Source organism: Pteropus vampyrus, unplaced genomic scaffold (assembly GCF_000151845.1).
Source record: "Pteropus vampyrus isolate Shadow unplaced genomic scaffold, Pvam_2.0 Scaffold438, whole genome shotgun sequence".
Lineage (NCBI taxonomy): Eukaryota > Metazoa > Chordata > Mammalia > Chiroptera > Pteropodidae > Pteropus > Pteropus vampyrus.
In genome coordinates this window covers 380,825-398,154 of record NW_011889219.1, presented here as the reverse complement: position 1 = coordinate 398,154, position 17,330 = coordinate 380,825, and the positions used below count along the sequence as shown (strand labels likewise).

The 17,330-nt window shown below is 54.9% G+C and overlaps 1 protein-coding gene across 1 annotated transcript in view; it reads right to left on the bottom strand.

The window, feature by feature from the left end:
• Nucleotides 1-4,243: 4,243 nt before the first annotated feature.
• LOC105306490 (potassium channel subfamily K member 9) overlaps nucleotides 4,244-17,330 on the bottom strand; it is an 82,474-nt gene continuing 69,387 nt past the window's right edge. The window contains exons 3-4 of the mRNA XM_011381534.1: nucleotides 5,570-5,639; nucleotides 4,244-4,390 (exon numbers count right to left, since the gene is read on the bottom strand). Of these exons, the coding sequence (XP_011379836.1) occupies nucleotides 4,244-4,390; nucleotides 5,570-5,639 (217 nt within the window). The remainder of the gene's footprint in view (nucleotides 4,391-5,569; nucleotides 5,640-17,330) is intronic.

Sequence of the window (17,330 nt, the reverse complement as noted above, 5' to 3'; positions counted from 1 at the left end):
AATAAGCGTGGTGTGCGTGAGGCCTTCCAGAACGGGACTGGAAAATGACACTTGCATATCGGAGATGCTAACTTTTATCTTTCAAATGGGTTGCATAAGACTCCTACCTATTAATTGGTATAAAAAGAACTGTTTACTCAGGCTACTATTTCTCTTTTGACTTTATAGTGCTTATTGTGATTTAAAATTCTAAACTTTTGGTCAAATTTCTTCTACTGTCTAGCTTCTGGGTTTCCTGTCTTGCCTAAGAATATTGTTTTTATATTCATCGCATTTTTATTATACCAGAGTTATTTTTCTATTCATAGGTAGAGTGAGCTCTTTAGAGACTTATGAATAGAAAACATATCCAGTTATACACCAAAGCATATATAGCGACTTTTTTCTGAGGGCATTTTATTCTCTTTTGGGTTCTGTTTGCTTATCTTCATTAAACAAGCAATGTACGTACGTTCGTTATAGAAAAATTACAATAGAAAATTTCTAAGACCATGTAAAATGCCTTATCTCCGCAAGGATGCTTAAGAAGCTGGCTAAACTGGGTAACAGGCGTGAAAGACAAACTTTTCACCAAATCCTCTTTTGTACCTTTTAAATTTCGAGCCATGGGAATGAATTGTCTATTTGAAGAATTCAATTAAAATATGATTTCTCTTGTCCCAAGGGAAAAGTTCCCTCCCCGAACTCAGTGTTCTGGGCACCAAGGTGCCCGCCGCCATATCCCCAGCAGCAGCAGCCCCTTGCCACCCGATGGTAAACACAGCTCACTGCATAGCTTTGCAAACAGGTCTGTGTGGCCCCAGGCCCGGGCATGTGGGCACCAGAGGCCTGGGCCTTGCAGTCAAACCAGCCTCGGTTTGAATCTGTGCCAGGTCCTTAGTGACAGGGGGCACCAGGAGGAACTTGCTCTCCCTCTCTGCTTCATTTCCTTGTCTCCAGAGTGAAGGTAGTGAATTCCAACAGACCCGAGTCTGGAATTCAAATAAGTGCCTCATATACAGTAGATGCTCAATAAATGGCAACTATAATTGATCAGTCAGTTATCTTCCAGAGCAGAGTTTCACGATTTGGCACTGTTGACATTTTAGAGGAGACCATTGTTTTGGGGGGACTGAGGGACTGGCCCGTGCACTGTGGAATGCCTCGCATCCCTGGCCTCCACCCCACCCCAAGAGCGGCAGCAACCAAAAATGTCTCTGGACTTGGCCCAAAATTCCCTGGTGGCTAAATCGACCCCAGTCAAAAACCACTGGTCTAGAGAGTCCAGGAGAGGCTTCAGTTCTGGTGACCAGCTTTCAAGACAGCACTGGCAGATAAGCGGGGTGCTTAGCGGTCATGCACGCTGGATGGTGAGATGCCAGCTCTTTTCCCTACTTAGCTCTGAACTACTGGCAGCCCAACCTTAAGCCCTCAGACCAACATCAAGGATTCCTCAGAAAGGGGGCCTGCTAGATCACCCCCTGTGGAAGTTCACAGTCAACAGGTCCCACTCTGTGCCCGCACCCCATCGGCTCCACTGCTCCCCACTCTCAAATGTAAGCAGAAAACCAAAAATTACCAGAAATCTGAGAAAAATGTCTACCAGAAAAAGCAGAGACCAAAACAAGCAAGCAAGAAAACACAAAGTCGAAATAATTGAGACAAAGCAGGAAGAAATGTTGAAAATACGTTATTAATAATATCCTCAGACACTGGATTCATGACGTGAAACACGGTGTTATTTTTGGTGGAAAAATACATTCAAACAAAAAAAGAACTTTGGGAATTTGCAGATACATGTGGACATGAAAAACTTAGCAGAAGGGCCATAAAGCAATGTTTGAAGAAATCTCCAGGAAGTAAGCAGAGAATAGAGATGAATAATACAAGATGAAATGTGAGAATATTAAAAGACCATTCTAGAGATACGAGACGTGCATCAGAGTTCCAGAAAAGGTAACCGGAGAACAGAAATTAAGTTTCTTTTTTCTTTTTTTAATGTTTTCCCAGAAATGAAGGACATGACTTTCTAGACTGAAAATGTTTGCCGGGTGCTCTGCATACCAATTCCTATACGTCATCACGAAATTATAGAATGATAGAGTTGAAAAGATTATATAGTTCCAGAAGGAAAACAAGCTTAGAAAGACAGGATCAAGTATCAGAACATCTTTAGATTTCCCAGCGCGAGCCTAGAAGATGGGACTCTAGAGCAATGCCTTTAAGAGTATCAAACAGAATGGTAAAATAAAGATATCTGATACAGGAAAAAAAGGCTCACGAAGAATTTACTTGCTGTGAAACCATTTTGCAGAAGGCTCCCGGAGGACACGTCTCCACAAAGCCGAGAGGCGCATAGTGAACGTGGAAGGTCGGACGAAGGAAAATAAGAAACGAAACCGATGAAGCGAGGTCCAGGACGACTGCTGGGCACCAAGCGGATAGTCTGGAGTGGCGAATAATGGAGACCTGCCATTACCCAGAGGCCTATGACACTGTTAGTAAGAGCCAGGACTCATTTTGCCTGAAGATGTTTTTATTCCGTATTGTCACATATGATTATTAGTTTTGCTGGGTGTAGAATTCTAAGTTGTGAATCGCTTCGTTTCACAAGATACAGAGCAAGCACAACTTGAAGTTAAACGTTATGGACACTATCGTACGAATGTGTGCTGACTCGTCTTTCTTTCCAAACTAAAGCTAATGGCTAGCGGTATTCTTGTATTCTCGAAGCACTCACGGGAACAGCTTCCATATAAAAGTTGTTTTAAAATAGTATTATTACCTGTGAGGTGAACTTTGTGGTCTACGGTTTCAACCAAATTTTAAAGAAGATAAAATCAAAGAAACTTAGAGTTTATGATGTAATTCCACCCAAAGCAAGCTCATGAGATGTGCAATCCAACGACTATCAAAAAAGAATTAATAGATGGGTGTCTAGGAAGACATCTGAACTCCCGAAACGGTCAGAAAAAAAGTTTGGATTTTGACTCGAAGCCTGGAGGCCCCAGCCGTTCTCTGAAAAAACGTCCTGACTCCTCCCACCAGCTCCGCAGCCTTCTCAGTAACTCAATGTTAAGATTTCGGTGCCCGTTTCCTCCTACGACAGTTGAGGAGGGTAATAGCACCAGCCTCACAGAATGGTGACGAGTAAATGAGATGACGTGCGTGAAGCGCTTAGAACAGTGCCTAGCACGACGTGGATGCCATACAAGTGTTTGCCGTCTAAGAGACTTGGGAGCAGATGAAGCGCGAGAGAGGGAAACTTATAGAGATGCCCACATGTCGACATTTCTCTTCCGAGAGGAGGTCACGCTTCCCTCTTCCTTCGTTTACGTAGTGACTTAGATCCGCAGACGTTCGCGGCATGTCTGCTGTGCGGCAGGCGCTCTGATGCCGAGTGCAGAGGACAGGGCAGTGGCCATAACTCGGATTCTGCTCTCAGAGTCGGGGGAGGCGTATTTCGTTGTCCAATTATTTGGTGAACATCTTCTTACAAATTTTCACAAACGCCATGAAAGAGAAGTTCGGGGCATTGGGAGGGTATGAGAGGGAAATAACTTACTGAGGGGGTGGGAGGAGGCGTGGTCAAGGAAGGTCCTGGAGGCCGGAGGGGGAGTAGGTGCTGGCCAGGCCCCAGGAGGGGGCATCGCATGCAGACCAGAGAGCAGGACCCTGAGTCAGGAGGACACCGGTGTCCCGAAGAGGCCAACACGCGAAGGTCACGGCTGCAGAGCAGAGGGCAGGAGCTGTGCGTTGGAGGCTGGGCCAGGCCTTGCAAGGTCTTGTCATCCGTGGCAGAGTTCAGACAACGGCTTCCTCCACCCGAAACCCATCCACGGATTCTCATTGACTTAGGACGACAGTATCCTGGCAGTGGGAAGTGTCGCTGACCAGAGAAGGTGGACTAGTGCTGTCACTCTGACCTGAGAGCCTCTGACTTGATTCAGAGCCGACAGTGATCACTGGCTCCAATCTGAGACTTGAGGCATCAGTGACGTGTGGAACCGAGTTTGACAGGTGCCTCGAAGTCCCCTCCAGGCCTCAGGGTGTGGGCCCCAAGGAGGGGTTTATCCACATGACACTGTTCTGAGTGTTCTGGCTCAGCTGGGGACAACGGAGGTGACAGGCACAGGGTGGTCCCTAGAACTACTCTGCACCGCTCATCTGGGTCAGTGCCGCCTGCCCAGCTCCTGGAGGTCACCTGGCAGAGTGAGCCCGCAGCGAGCCGTCTGGGCCAGTGAGGGCGGGCACCAGGTAGGCATCAGGGAGGCGAGGGATGCAGGATCTGCAAAGGTGGGACTGCGTAGCCCCAGCCCCTGCCCGGCCTCGCCTGTTCGTCCTTCCCTGTCCCGATCTGAAGTGGAGGTGGCTTGTGAACTGACATTGTCGTTACGGCAATTAAGCTTGCCTAGGGGAATACAGAGAGGAGCAGAGGAGGTTGCTTATCTCGCCGTGTTTTAATTATTATTAAACACTCGGTAATCGTGCTGGGCCCTGGGGGTGCAACCTGCCGGGCAATTAGACCCAGCCAGGCCTTGGAGAGACTCGCTGGGGGAGCACCGTCCGGACTGGAGCTCCCCCGGTGAGGCAGACGGAGAGACAGCCGCCCGCTGCCCCTGTCCGCTGGGCCTCCATCTCTGCAGGTTGTTGCCCTCACCTCCTCCATGGAGACCGGCCCAGGGCTCCGTGAGGGGTTCGGGCATCTCTCAGAGTGGCGAGGCCAGTGGGCGTTCCACATGGCAACAGCAGAGTGACTTCGCTCTAGAGAGACCACCTGTCCCCATCTGCCTAGGAGAGGGGGAGGTCTGAGAATGAGGGACATTTAGCGTTTAAAGAAGGAAAGTCTCAGGCAAGCAGATGACTTTGGCACACCGCTCTCTCCCTTACTCACCCAGGGGGGCCGGACCCGGCCGATCCTGTCAAAGACTCATAAACCACGTTGTCCTTTCGCAGAGGCTGGAGTGGCCCTGCTCACCCACCTCCCACCTCGATTCTTGTCAGACGCTTCCCGTCACTCTAGGTGGGCTGCCACCTTGAAGTTCCCGGACCTAGCGGTCAGTCAGCCCTCCGGCAGGAGACAGATGGAATCCTCAAAGGGTTTCCTTGGAAACGGTTTAATGGAGGGACTATTAATAGAGATGAGGACAGAGTTCAGGGAAGCAGAAAGAGATGTGAGTCTCCTGGGGTCTAGGAGCCGTGGGGAACCTTTCCACCCAGACCCGGAAGGATCTGGGGAGGGAGGAGGGAATGTCGCCGGAGCCCAGGCAGAGATGGACCTGGTCACTCCATGGCAAGGGGTCAAGGTTATCCCAATCTTTCTACTTTCCTATCTCCTACCAGTGTCTCCCCCCGGCCAAGTCCAAGTAGAACCCAGAGGGAGCCTGGATGATGCAACCATGGGGTCAGCCTCCCAGGACACAGCAGGGGTGGGCAGAGAAGAGAGCTGAAGAATGTCCGTAGGGAAGTTGTCCCAGAGCTGAGCCTTGGAGCTGGAGCCCATACCGGTCACTTCCCCCAAGGACGTGCAGCGCCCAAGTGGGCACGGGCCTCGGAGCCACACAGTCCGTGGGGTGACACCTCACCTTACCTCCAGCCCCATCTCCGTGTCTTTGGCGATCACGCGGGTACTGACGTCCACTGTAGAGGGGGCACCGGGGCTAGATGGGAAGACAGGAAAAGCTGGATGAGGCGGGGCTCCACCTGTCTGGGGAACGAGGTGGGAACGAGTGAGCGAACACGTGAAGAAAGGGCGCTTCCTCACTCCGGTCAGGTTGGGTCTGACCCGCTCACGACATTCCTATCTGTAAGGCGCCCGGCATCGCACAGCTATGACATAGCATTTCCTTTGGTTCCTGGGCCCTGCTGCTTCCTGTGGATCTCAAACTTAGGTTAATTAAGCCACTCGACTCGGTGTCCTTTGGCAGGTAAGGAACAGGAGGATGCTGGCCACGTGGGCTCATCGCGAAGACGAGACAGGTGCTTGGAACGTGCCTGGGCGTGGTGTGCGTTCCCACATTGCCGTCATTGCCAGTATCACGCCGAAATGTGACGCCTCACGTGAATCACACCGCAAAATCCCAAAGCCACTAGCCCCACTTTAGAGGAGTCACCTGTGTGACCTCATGGGTCCCCAGCAACTCAACCAAATGCTCGTCTTGGTGTTGCTAGAAAGGCGTTTTGTGCATGTGACTCAAGGTCATCGTTGGTCAACGAAGATCTTCCGAGGTCACCCGGCGGGCTTGGTTCAGTCCACGGAAAGGCCTTAAAAGCAGAGCGGAGGCTTCCCCGGTTGAAAGCGAACTTCCGCTGTGGACAGCCGGTGCGTGAGAACCACCATCGGCCCTGCCCATGGCCGCCCTTCAGTTCCAGGCTGGCCGAGCCAGACCCCGCGGCCGTGTAAGCAGCCTCTCTGCAGTAAATCTCAGCGCACATCTCCTGGTTCTGCCTCCCTGCAGGACCCCTGGCTGACACAGCGTCCGAGTCTCTTGAGGGGTTAAGGCACTAGCCTGGGGCCTGTCAGCAAGAGGTGGAGGCCCAGGATTAGCCCCCGGGCCCCGGGCCCATGTGACCGCAAGCCCTGGCTTCTCCTTTAACTGTGGAAGGCAAGGCCGTGTGGACTCGGGATGAACGGATGCTGATTGCGCCCCCACGTGCCCTTGGACTTCACACCTGGCTCCCCCATCGTGCCCAGCACTGACCAATAGCCCCGGAGGTGGTGGATGCTCGTCTCGAGGGTGACAGGAAAAGCTGCTGGCCAGCAGGACGAGGTGGGAGGGGCAGGCCTGCATTGGGGTGCAGCCCAGGCCCTGCGTGTCTCAGAGGGTCCGTCAGGGAAAACCCCTCCCCTACACCTGCTAATACTTCTCACAAGACACCGCCCACCCCCCTTTCAAAATCTATCTATTTCTGGAGCTACACTGGGGCGTTGCCATGGCAACAGGGCAACACAGGAGACCTAACAAACCGGCTCGCTTCTCTGATGGTTCTGTGGGGACCTCATGGTTGGCAGGGCGGCTGTGCGAGCTAGCATCATCTGAGCTGAACAGTGAATTCAGACCCTCCCTCCTTCGCTCCTCGCTGGCTCGCCTCACCCCAAACCCAGGCCCCGGGGTCCAGGCCCCTGGCAGAGGGGTGCTCACCCTCAGACCCTCGGCCTGAAGCCAGGCGCGGGCTGGCCCTGCCGGCACTGCGGGGGCTGAGGGAGGAGGCGTGGCTCTCCCGGGAAAACGCTGGCCCTGTCGGCCCCCGAAGGGGAATGCGGGGCGGGCGAAGCTTCCTCGGGGAGCAGTGGAGGGAACAGCTGATGAGAACTATGTCCTGTCCCCACGGGCCAGAGCCTCGCTGGAGCCACCACCTGGAGCACTGGGAAGTTAAGTAGCTGGACCGTGGGGGGTTCTCATCATTCCCCAAGATCACGCACATCATGGGGTCCCCCTTCTCCAGGCCATCCCCACCAGTTGGTCTGAATCGGCACCCACACCGGGCTGTGATGGCAGATCTCCCGTCTGCCGGGGTGTCTGGGGGAACGGACGGGCAGAGAGGAGCTGGGGGCACTGCCATGCCTGAGCCTCCTCGCCACGGGAGGCCTGGGGGAGAGGCAGGCAGAGGATGCGCACAGGTGAATGCAGGCGCGCAGGTGAGTGCAGGCACGGAGGCCTGGGGGAGAGGCAGGCAGAGGATGCGCACAGGTGAATGCAGGCGCGCAGGTGAGTGCAGGCACGCAGGTGAGTGCAGGCACGCAGGTGAGTGCAGGCACACAGGCCTCCCCGGTGCCTGAAACGTGCCGGCTGTGCCCGCCTGCACCTGCGCCCTGGCTGGTCCCTTTGCTGGAACGTCTCCGCTCATCCAGTGGGCTGACTCCTCCCATAAGCCTTTGCTCGAAGTTCGCCTTTGCGCTGAGACCAGCCTCCACCGTCGATTGTACGTGCCTCCCTCCTCCGTCTGGGCTCCGAAGCCCCCCAGCTCTGCCCTTTTCCTGTGTTCCATGACCCCATCCTCTGGAGATCTGTCATTTGTCTATTTACGGTGCTTGTCGTTTCTCACCCAACTTTAGGTATAAGCTCCTTGAAGGCTTTATGTGCCTACAGGTCACTTAGATGTCTCAAGTACCCAGACTGCAGTGCCCGACATGTAATAGCCTCTCAATAGCTACTGAACGAGTTACATTTTTAGATATGGCTCCACACCGAGCCCGCCTCAGTAGCTACTCAACAGAAGTGTGGCTCACCGGGGCGGCAACGTGTGCCTTCCTCGAATTAACGTTTTGCCCTACTTGGGATTCGGCATTGGGTCAGGATCGGGGTCTCTGATTGGATCGTCCCCTGCCTGACTCCTGGCGTGACAGACTTTAACTCATCTAGTACATAAAACCGCTGCGTCAGAGAGCATCCAGACCTCAGACTCCACGGGGCACCCCACCTCCTTCCCCCCCAAACTCTGCCTTCACGCGAGAGCGCCTCGCTGGCCGAATCTAAACGGAAGCCAGGTGGTGTGTCCCCCTGGCCACAGGGCAGTGTGGGGAACGGTGGCCAGAGCCCCGAGGGAAAGCAGCCGTCGCAGCACGGAGTTTGACTCAGGTCACTAGAGCTGGGGCCGCGGCACCCAGGCTCCTTCTGGACTACGGAAAATCGATTTGCTTATGTTATCAGCCAGCAGAAAAGGCAGGGTGGACCTGGCCTGGATTCAGTAAGCGCTCGCAGGCTTTGCATCGCGAGTCCGAATACTGGCTTCGTTCGCTCAGGCCGCCTGCCCCGAGAGGCCGCGTGTCATGGCTGGTGGCAGACACAGCTCTTCCCCACCAGCTCCTGCTGGGGAGGAGAAGGGCGGGCTCGGATCGGCCCATTCAGGTCACATGTTCATCCCTGGAGCAATCACTGTGGTGGCCTAGGGGACATGGTATTCTGATTAGCCCGGCCTGGATGACAGGCCACCCCTGTGACTGTGGGCAATGTCCGTCTCCAGGGCGGGGATCATGCCGGCTGCCGAGCGTGTCTATTCCGATTATGCATTCCAGAACTTGAGAAGCCACCGCGGGATGGCTGGTGGGACCCACGCGACCTCCTCCGAGGTGGAGCTGAGCTAAACCCCATTGATCACCTGACCTCAGTCAGCCCCTATTCTGACAGGCGGACATGGTGACATTCTGGGTCTTCTGGCATTAGTGTCAGCTCAGAGCCAGTGTCCAGTGACCCCCGAAAACTCCGCTTCCTGTTCCAGTGCGGTCACCTTGGTGACCAGCTGCAGGCCCCTTTAGGGGAGCAGGGAGAACGAGTCATAGCATAGTTTGGGGCACGCGTCCAGGTCTTTCCTTTGGGAGACCCAGCCTCCCTCTCGTTCAGGGGCTCTGGGTCTGTAAATTGGCCCGAGTCTGGACTATGTCCAGAAGAAAGGACACGAGGGGCCACCCTCGAAGTCGCTTCCCACAGCAGACAGAGAACCTGTGTGGAGCGCTTGCGGCTGAACTGAAAATAATCACCGCCGAGTCCCCGGCTCAGAGCAGAGCCTGGCACAGCTGGCGTCGATCATGAGCATTACACATTTGCTCAGCAGGCTCCCGGCTCACGGGAGATGTCGATAACGATAATACTTCCTCGAGAGCCCTGTTTCACACGGGAGACGTCTACAGCGAGTGACGCTGAGCTGAGCGGCATTGGCAGCTCCGGCTGTGGGTGCCAAGCGGGGAAGCTGACCTGGTCCCACCCGGGAGGCCCCAGTCTGTCCCTGCAGGTGGGCCAGGTGAGCCAGAAGCAGGAGCCCCACGCTCTTGGGGTCTTTGGGTTTATTTATCAATGCGACTCTCCGTCTGGCTGGGGCTGAGTCAACCAGAGCTGCTGAGACGGAGCTTCCCGGGCAATTCAAGGCAGAGTTGATAGACTCGTCTCCAAGGCAGGGGCTGGAAAGCCCGTCCAGGCTTCGCGCATGACCCCCCGCCCCGAGCTCCACCCCTGCGTCCCTCCTCTGATGAATGACTCGGACTCTCGTGAGGACTTGGCAGGACTGGATCACGGCTAAGACTTGTTCCCTGCTGCCACCAGCTCTGGACACACTATGAAAACCGAAAGCTGGATATATATCCACAGCTAGTGAGTCCTGATTCACCTTCTGCCACTGCCGGTTGAGGGGTGTTGACAATCCAGGAGAGGAAGTGGCTTCTCAACTTCCTCCTTTGTAGACGGTGTCACATCCCCTGAAATGGCCTCCCCCACATGTGGGGGAAGTGTTGGACATGCCAAAGGGATTTTTTTTTTTTAACAAATTCCCCGGAATGGGGATGGGACCGGAGTGGGCGTTGCTTAGCTCAGATCCATGAGACCCGAATGTGAGCTTTCACTGTGTTCAGCCACGTCCCGGAGGATGCTGGGGGCCAGCCATGGATATTTATGAGCCCGAGGAACCAGTCCCAAGGGATGTGGGTCAGCCAGGACACAGGTTGTGGTTTAAAGGTCATTTTCTCCCTCACTTTGTGTGTCCACCGCGGGCCAGCCGGGTCTCCGCGCCTCACCTCCACTCTTCAGGACCCACACTCGGCGGCCACTATCCTGAAACCTGAGTCTCAGAATGACAGACGGAAAGAATGTTCCGGAGGGTCTCCCAGCAATTGGTACTCCAGCCAGAATGTGACCTCTTCACTCTCGACTCATTGGCCAGAATTAGTCACGTGATTTGCACCTGCTCAGGAGACCAAGAAGTGCCTGGAGGGAGGGGAGGGAGCTGGAAAGGGCACCGCTGTTGGAGAGCGCGGATAACGGGGGGCCGGGGGGAGGGGGAGCAGGGACACATGGGAACTCCCTGAACCTTCCTCAATTTTGCTGTGAACATCAAACTGCTCTAAAAAATAAGGTCTGCTTTTCAAAAGGTGCCAACAAATACTAAATAAGAGATACAGCTAAAGCAGCATCTGAACGCCTCCCCCCCCCAAAAAAAAAATCACTTCGCACACAGTGCCTGGCACACTGTACAGTAGCAGCTGCTCAGTAAAGTCTGGCTGCTGTGTTCTCCTCAGGCCCCCTGCCCCCCAGCAGGCGAGGAAAGTGCCTCAGGACACACAGGTGGGCAGTGGACGAGCTGACTGACGCGCCCAGGCTGGGAGAAGTCTTAATCACCGCAGATCAAAGACGTTCCTTCGACAGGATGACAGAAATTTTCATGTCACAATGCGGAGTTGCAGATATGTGGAAACAGTATTTACGCTCATCGCTACTTTTAAATTACAATAGTCATAGACCTACTGCAGAGCTGTTTACTTAACGCTTCAATCAAGAAGATTGAGTACTGTGTTGAGATAGAGTACTATGTCGAAAGTTTGCTTTTTAAAAAATATTTTGATTTTTTTAAAGTTCCTTTTACTCTTTCTGGAGTAGGACGCAGAGGCGCCCACGTGAGAAGTAGCTGCATTGAAATCTGGCCCCTGCAATCTGCCCCGTGGCTTCTGATGACAGCCCCAGAGGGAAGGTGATACGGGAGGAGGACAAGGTGGGGGAGGCTGGCTAACGAGCTCTCCGACCCTCCCAAGGAGTGAAGACCGGGAAGAATGGCCAGCGTGAAGACCGTTCCGCCCCATGATTTTAGTCCCGGCTGCTACGGCGAGAGGTGGGGGCCCCAGTCCTGGCCCTGCCCTTGTGACAGAGAACCCTGAAGGCTTAATAAGAGGACTGACTTCCAGGCTGTGAAATGAGTCCATGCCCAGCTTAGGACAGGGGTCTGCCCACGGTGGCCTCCGGGCCCAGCCCCGCCCCGCCCCGCCATCTTCGCGTGGCCACCAGCTGAGAAGGACTCCTACTAAATTATTTTATTACGTGGTGGGGGTGGGGAAATCCAAAGAATATGTTGTGACCCATGAAAACGACGTGACCTTCAAGCTGCCGCCTCCAGAAACAAAGCTTTACTGGACTCGGCCACCGCCCGTTCTGGCACTGTTGTCTCTGCTGCCGAGGCAGAGCCAGGTCATTGCACCGAGTCTAAAACCCGCCCCTTAATCTCAGAGTTGGGACAGTATGGAGAAGGCCGTAGTCCTCAACGAGTGGTCCCCACATCATCACACAGCGTCCCCAGAGGCCTCCTTAGAAACATGTGCTCCTGACCCCATCCTGATGTGACACCAAAATCAGAAGCAATGCTCCCAGGAAGCTCTACCCTTGATGTCCCCAGACAGAGTTCCCTGTGTCCTGCCCTTGGGCCCCCAGCGAAGTCAGGAGAATCCTAACATTCGGGTGGCGCCCGCAGGCTGCGGGAACAGATCCTGTCCTCGGCGTAGGCGCAACACTGAGCATCTCTTACCTGCCTGCTTTCCCTTCTTCCTCACACAAAGGCAGAAGAGGTTGTCTCGTGTTTTGAAGGAAAATTCCTCAGCCAGAGAAGGAAAACAAAATTCAGCGAATCAGGGACGGTTCAGGTGATGTCTCCGTAGGGGTGTTTTAGGGGACGGGCTTCTGGGAGGGCCCGCCTGAGATGGGGACACGATTCTGTCTCTCTCTCTAGAAAGCCTTCCGAACGTGGCCGAGGCCGGTGGCTCTCGCCACCGTTCTTAGTGAAGGAAGACCAAGACACATTTGCAAACGTGCCATAGAGATTTTAATGAAAAAATTAGAAAAGTGCATTATTTTACAATACTACAGTAGGTGATTCTTCTTCTGTAAAGACATTGTAAAATATATACAGGGTTGCTTAGTGCATTCGTTACAAAAGAAAGATGCGATCTCTTGCATAAATTACATATTTTACATGGGCTGGATGTCTACTTGGACTTGTAAACATTGGTGATACAGTTTTGTTTTCGTGGTTTTTCATTCTTCGGATAAGCTGCGATAATAAATACCTCTGATATTCGTTTGATGGTTGTCTCATTCCGTTAAGCTTCAGAACGGCATTCTAAGGCCTTTTGTGAAATGCGCCCTCTCCACAGGCAGAGAAGGCCAGAGAAGATAAACATAAGAAAACAGACAGTAACGGTAACAGTGAGCTTCTTTGAATTTGGTTCGCTGTGGTCCAGCTGGAATGACTGGTTTTGCCAAGTCCGGTGTGGCTTCCCACCAATGTTCTGATGCCTTGACCGCAGTTGGGCCTGTCGCCCGAATCCCAAAGTCCCACCACCATGGGAAGGCAGGTCCCCGCTAAGAACTGGGGACAAACCATTCCAATCTCCCGGGAACGTGGCCAAGCTCACCCAGCTTCGGGTGGAAGTTCCCCGGGGAATGTTCTGGAAGGCCACCGGCATCATCAACATCATCATCAGCGCCATCAGGACAAACCCAGGTCCTCCTACCACACAGCCATGAAAATGTCCAGCAATGCCAAAAAAAAAGAGAAAAATCAGAGACCCAGAGATACCCAGTCAGCACACACACACACACGCGCCCACATGAGAACGTGAGGATCCCGTCTCCGTGCCCCGCCCCAGAATGAACCCCCTGGGTGTATGCCGAGTGGCTTCATTCGTGGGTGTGGGTTCAGAGCTGAGTCAAGCTTAACTTCTATGCCTGGGGTCACGAACGACACTTTTTTTTTTTTTTTTTTAATGCTTTGAGGTACAAGGATACACAGTTGGCTGGAGATAAAAATGCACATCCTAGAGGGAGCTTCAGCTGCTTCCTGGCCTGCAGGGGACAGACAGGAAGTTCTTCCTCAGTCATCGGTTCGGGTGTCTTTGGTGTCTTTGCCTGTGTGTCTGTTTGCTAAATCACACGCTTTCCGCTCAACACTCGTGGACACACGAGACAGCCTCAGATCCCGCAGCTGGGGCTCGTCCGTCTTCCTACTTAAGTTTAAGAACACCAAGAGGTTCTCCCAATCCAGTGCATTACCTCGACCACGGAGACTTCTGAGAAGGCCGGGGGGGACTGAGGTGACCTCTGGAGGTCCCTTCCAGCCCCAAACGGCTGTCAGAATGCTATTTGTGGGCCGAATAAACAACTATACAACTAGCCTTGTTCAGGAGCGTTGCTCCTCGGAGGATCCGTTGAATTATAGAGAAACCTTGTTAATTGTGGGCTCTGCGTCACTGGGTTCCCACTCACTGGGTTTTCTTCCATCAGATTTTTATTTTCCTGCCCGGTTTCAAAAATTCAGCTCGAGAAAAGGCAGCAGTTACTGGTTCCAGCACCTGCTCACCTGGCTGCCTCTAGACCCAGGGCCTCTCAGAAACACATGGTCCATCAGAACTGGAGCCTTAGGGTGCCGGGGCCCTCGGCCGTGCAGTGCCTCGCAATGGCCTCTCTCTGAGGCCGACTTACGGCCGGTGTCCAAACGTCCTGTATGTGATTACAGGATGAAAGGACCCATCGGGGGGGCGCACGGCTGCTCTCTCAGATTAAGGAAAGGTCCCTGTAAAGTTTATCGGGGAGGTGGGCTTTGGCCCGCTGGAAAATGTCCCACGCACACTATGAGCAAGCATCTGGCCCATTGGGAGCTGAGCGCTGGGACCACAGAGGACAGATGGGGGCTTAGAGGGGCTGGGCCGAGGCATGGTTCTTTGGAGGTAGGACGGCTGCAGAACAACTGTACCCGAAGAATGCGGCCCCCCGGGGGAGGAGCCGGCCCAGCTTAGGGGCCCCGCGCTGGGAGGACGTGGCCTCCGAACCCGCCCCTCCCCCAAATGCCAACCAGAAGCCTCGTCTATAATGACGCTTATGTCCTTACATCTTCGCCAGCCTGTCTGGGTCGTACCTGCTTCTCACCCTGGCCATTTCGCACTTTGTGGAAGAGACTCGGGAGCTTGCCAAGGCCCCCGAGGTCTCCACCACCCCAAGCCAGGGCGCTGGGGGAGGCGAGGCTGAGCTGCGACGTTCGAGTGGCCAGGTCTCTGGCTGAATGAAGCGGGACCGCCCTCCTTGGCCGAGCCGCTAGTGGTCTCCAAGGAGCTGGACAGAAGCCACGGGGAGGCTGGAGCCAGGGCCCAGGAGTGACGGGGAAAACATGAAGAAGAACTTCCCAAGTGAAGAGCTACCTCGCCCTCGAAGGTGTCCCCCTGCCTCCCCTCCCTCCCTGATTCTTCCTTGTCTGGGACCGACGGTCACCAGTCAAGAAGGGGCAGGCGACGGGAAAGCCGCGGGCTCCCCAGTTCCCTGCCAACCTACGTGTCCCACGAAGTTTCACACAGAACCCAGGCAGCATCCGCAGGGCAGGAGTCTCTGCCTCTGATCCTTCTGGAACAATCCCACCCTTCCGGGTCCTTTCTGCACAGAGGCAGAAATAAAGGCTCGGGGATGCGGCATGTTCGCCCGGACGACGCACCGGGACACTGTCCTCCCCTAGTGAGTTGTCCTAGTTCCTGCCTCCCAGGAGAGGCGACCTGCCCAAGTGACATAGCACAGACCGGAAGGGGTGCCCTGGAAGCCCCTTCACCCTCACGGCCGGGCCCTGAGCCCCACGCAGGGAGGCCCTGGACACTCAGCGCGAAGAGTGGACGAGCAATGGGGAGTCTCAGCAGAGCAGAGGCAGTCGGCCCGAGTCACACGGGGTCCGGCACAAGGTCTTGTGCTAGGCCTGAGGCTCCTGTAGGTGGGGGACACAGCCCCCCAGGAATTAAAGACAGCCCTGAAATAAGGACGAGCCGAGGTGGGGGGAAGGGCAAAGCCGGAGTTCAGGGCTCACCGGAGGGCAAATCGTGGGGAGTCATAACCCTCATTAGCAAGGAAGGCTGAGCGAGCTCTGCAGGCCTGGGCGGCCCGTGGCTTTCTCTCTTTAGGACGGGCCGCCTTGTGCGGCCAGCATGGAGGATGGCCTAGCGAGGGAACAAAGCGAGGATGCGCTGCGCACAGCTCCTGGCTAATTAAAGACCTTGTTTTCGAAACAAGGCATCTCGACGGGAGAGAGTTGCCTGCGACAGCAGGTGTCTGGGGAAACGCACTCAGAGGCTGGCACCCGCCCAGCCGTCCCTCCCAGGCTGAGGTGGCGGCAGAGAGAACCGGGCAGACCCTGGGGGCGCGGGGCGGGCCTTGGAACTTGGGACCTCGGCCAAATGCCTTAGCCCGCAAGAGGAAAAACTCGGGCCCAGAGAAGGGAAGTGAATTGCCCTGGGTCACACAGCAAACGACGAGGCCGAGGCTTGAGTCCTGGTTCAACCCACGTTCCCGAGGCTGGGCCTCTTTCCACCCAGCCAAGGTGTCCCCTCAGCCTCCACAGCCCTGACCCCACATCTCAAAACCAAAGTCCACATCACAGCACCCAGGGGTCAACTCTGCACCAGGAGACGCCACTCGACCCTGGCAGCAAGTCCTGGACACACCGGTGAGAGCAGACAACAAGCCGTCATCCTTGAGCCACCAGCAGACACCCCGGCTCTCCCACTGACACCCTCGCTCAGGACCCGGCCCTCAGTGCCAGACCCATAAGAGGCCCCAACCCCAGGGAGACAGAACGAGAACAGTTGCCCAAATCAGCTTCACACTCCCACGAGGCCTTCACGCTCGGTGCCCGGGCCCCAGTCACCGGCAGTCACAGAACCTGCTGGTCTTAGAGTCCACCGGGAGCAGCCAACCAAGCCCAAGAATTATGCGTGTTTTTCTCTTCTTTTCAAGCTAATCTTTGATAAAACTTTTAGAAAACGTCATCGGAACAGATCCTTAGGATGCTTAAGTGAAAGACCAAGTAGCTCTTATCCAGAATTATTCCTATATGCAAGTCAGCACTCATGTCCAGAGGAGAGAAAGCCACTTAGCCCCAGCTAAACCAGAGAACTTCACAGAATTCAAGTTTGGTGACTCCAGGGTCTATTTTCAGAGTTTCATTATCAGAGGACCCAGTAGGGAAACTCCTCCATGGAAGCCCACGACTCAGGCCCTTGACAACCTACTGTGTGGCACTGGGGAGCCACAGGGGGCCCCTGAGCAGGGGAACAGCCTGAACGACTTCGGCTGCGGCCAGCTCGCGAGGGGCCTTGACACTACGCTGCCCCATCTCTGCCAGGCATGGTCCTGTGGCAGGATCCGATCCCACAGACCAGGAGGTGGAGTCTGCCTCTGCCGTTCCACGGTTCTGTGCCTTCACGTGCCTCGCCTCGGCCTGAGACAGCACCCTTCAAGCCTCTTCAAGCCCCTCCTCAAACATCACCCAAAGCCACCTCTTAGGCGAAGCCATCCCTGAGTTCCTCAGCCAGACTCAATCTTTTCCTTTCTGCGATTTGATTTCAAGTCAAACGGCCCTGGAAACCTGGACCTCGCCCTCGCGAGACACGGCACATGTAAGAACACTGGCGTGGTGCCGGGCGCAGAGTAGGTGCCCAGCAAACGTCATCACGGGTCGCTCACGGGCACCCTGTGCCGTGGGTTATTTACAGTCTCCGACTTAAACACGGGGAGGCTGAGGCTCAGGGGAGCAAAACCACCACCTGCCTGTGAGTGGAAGGAGCTGGT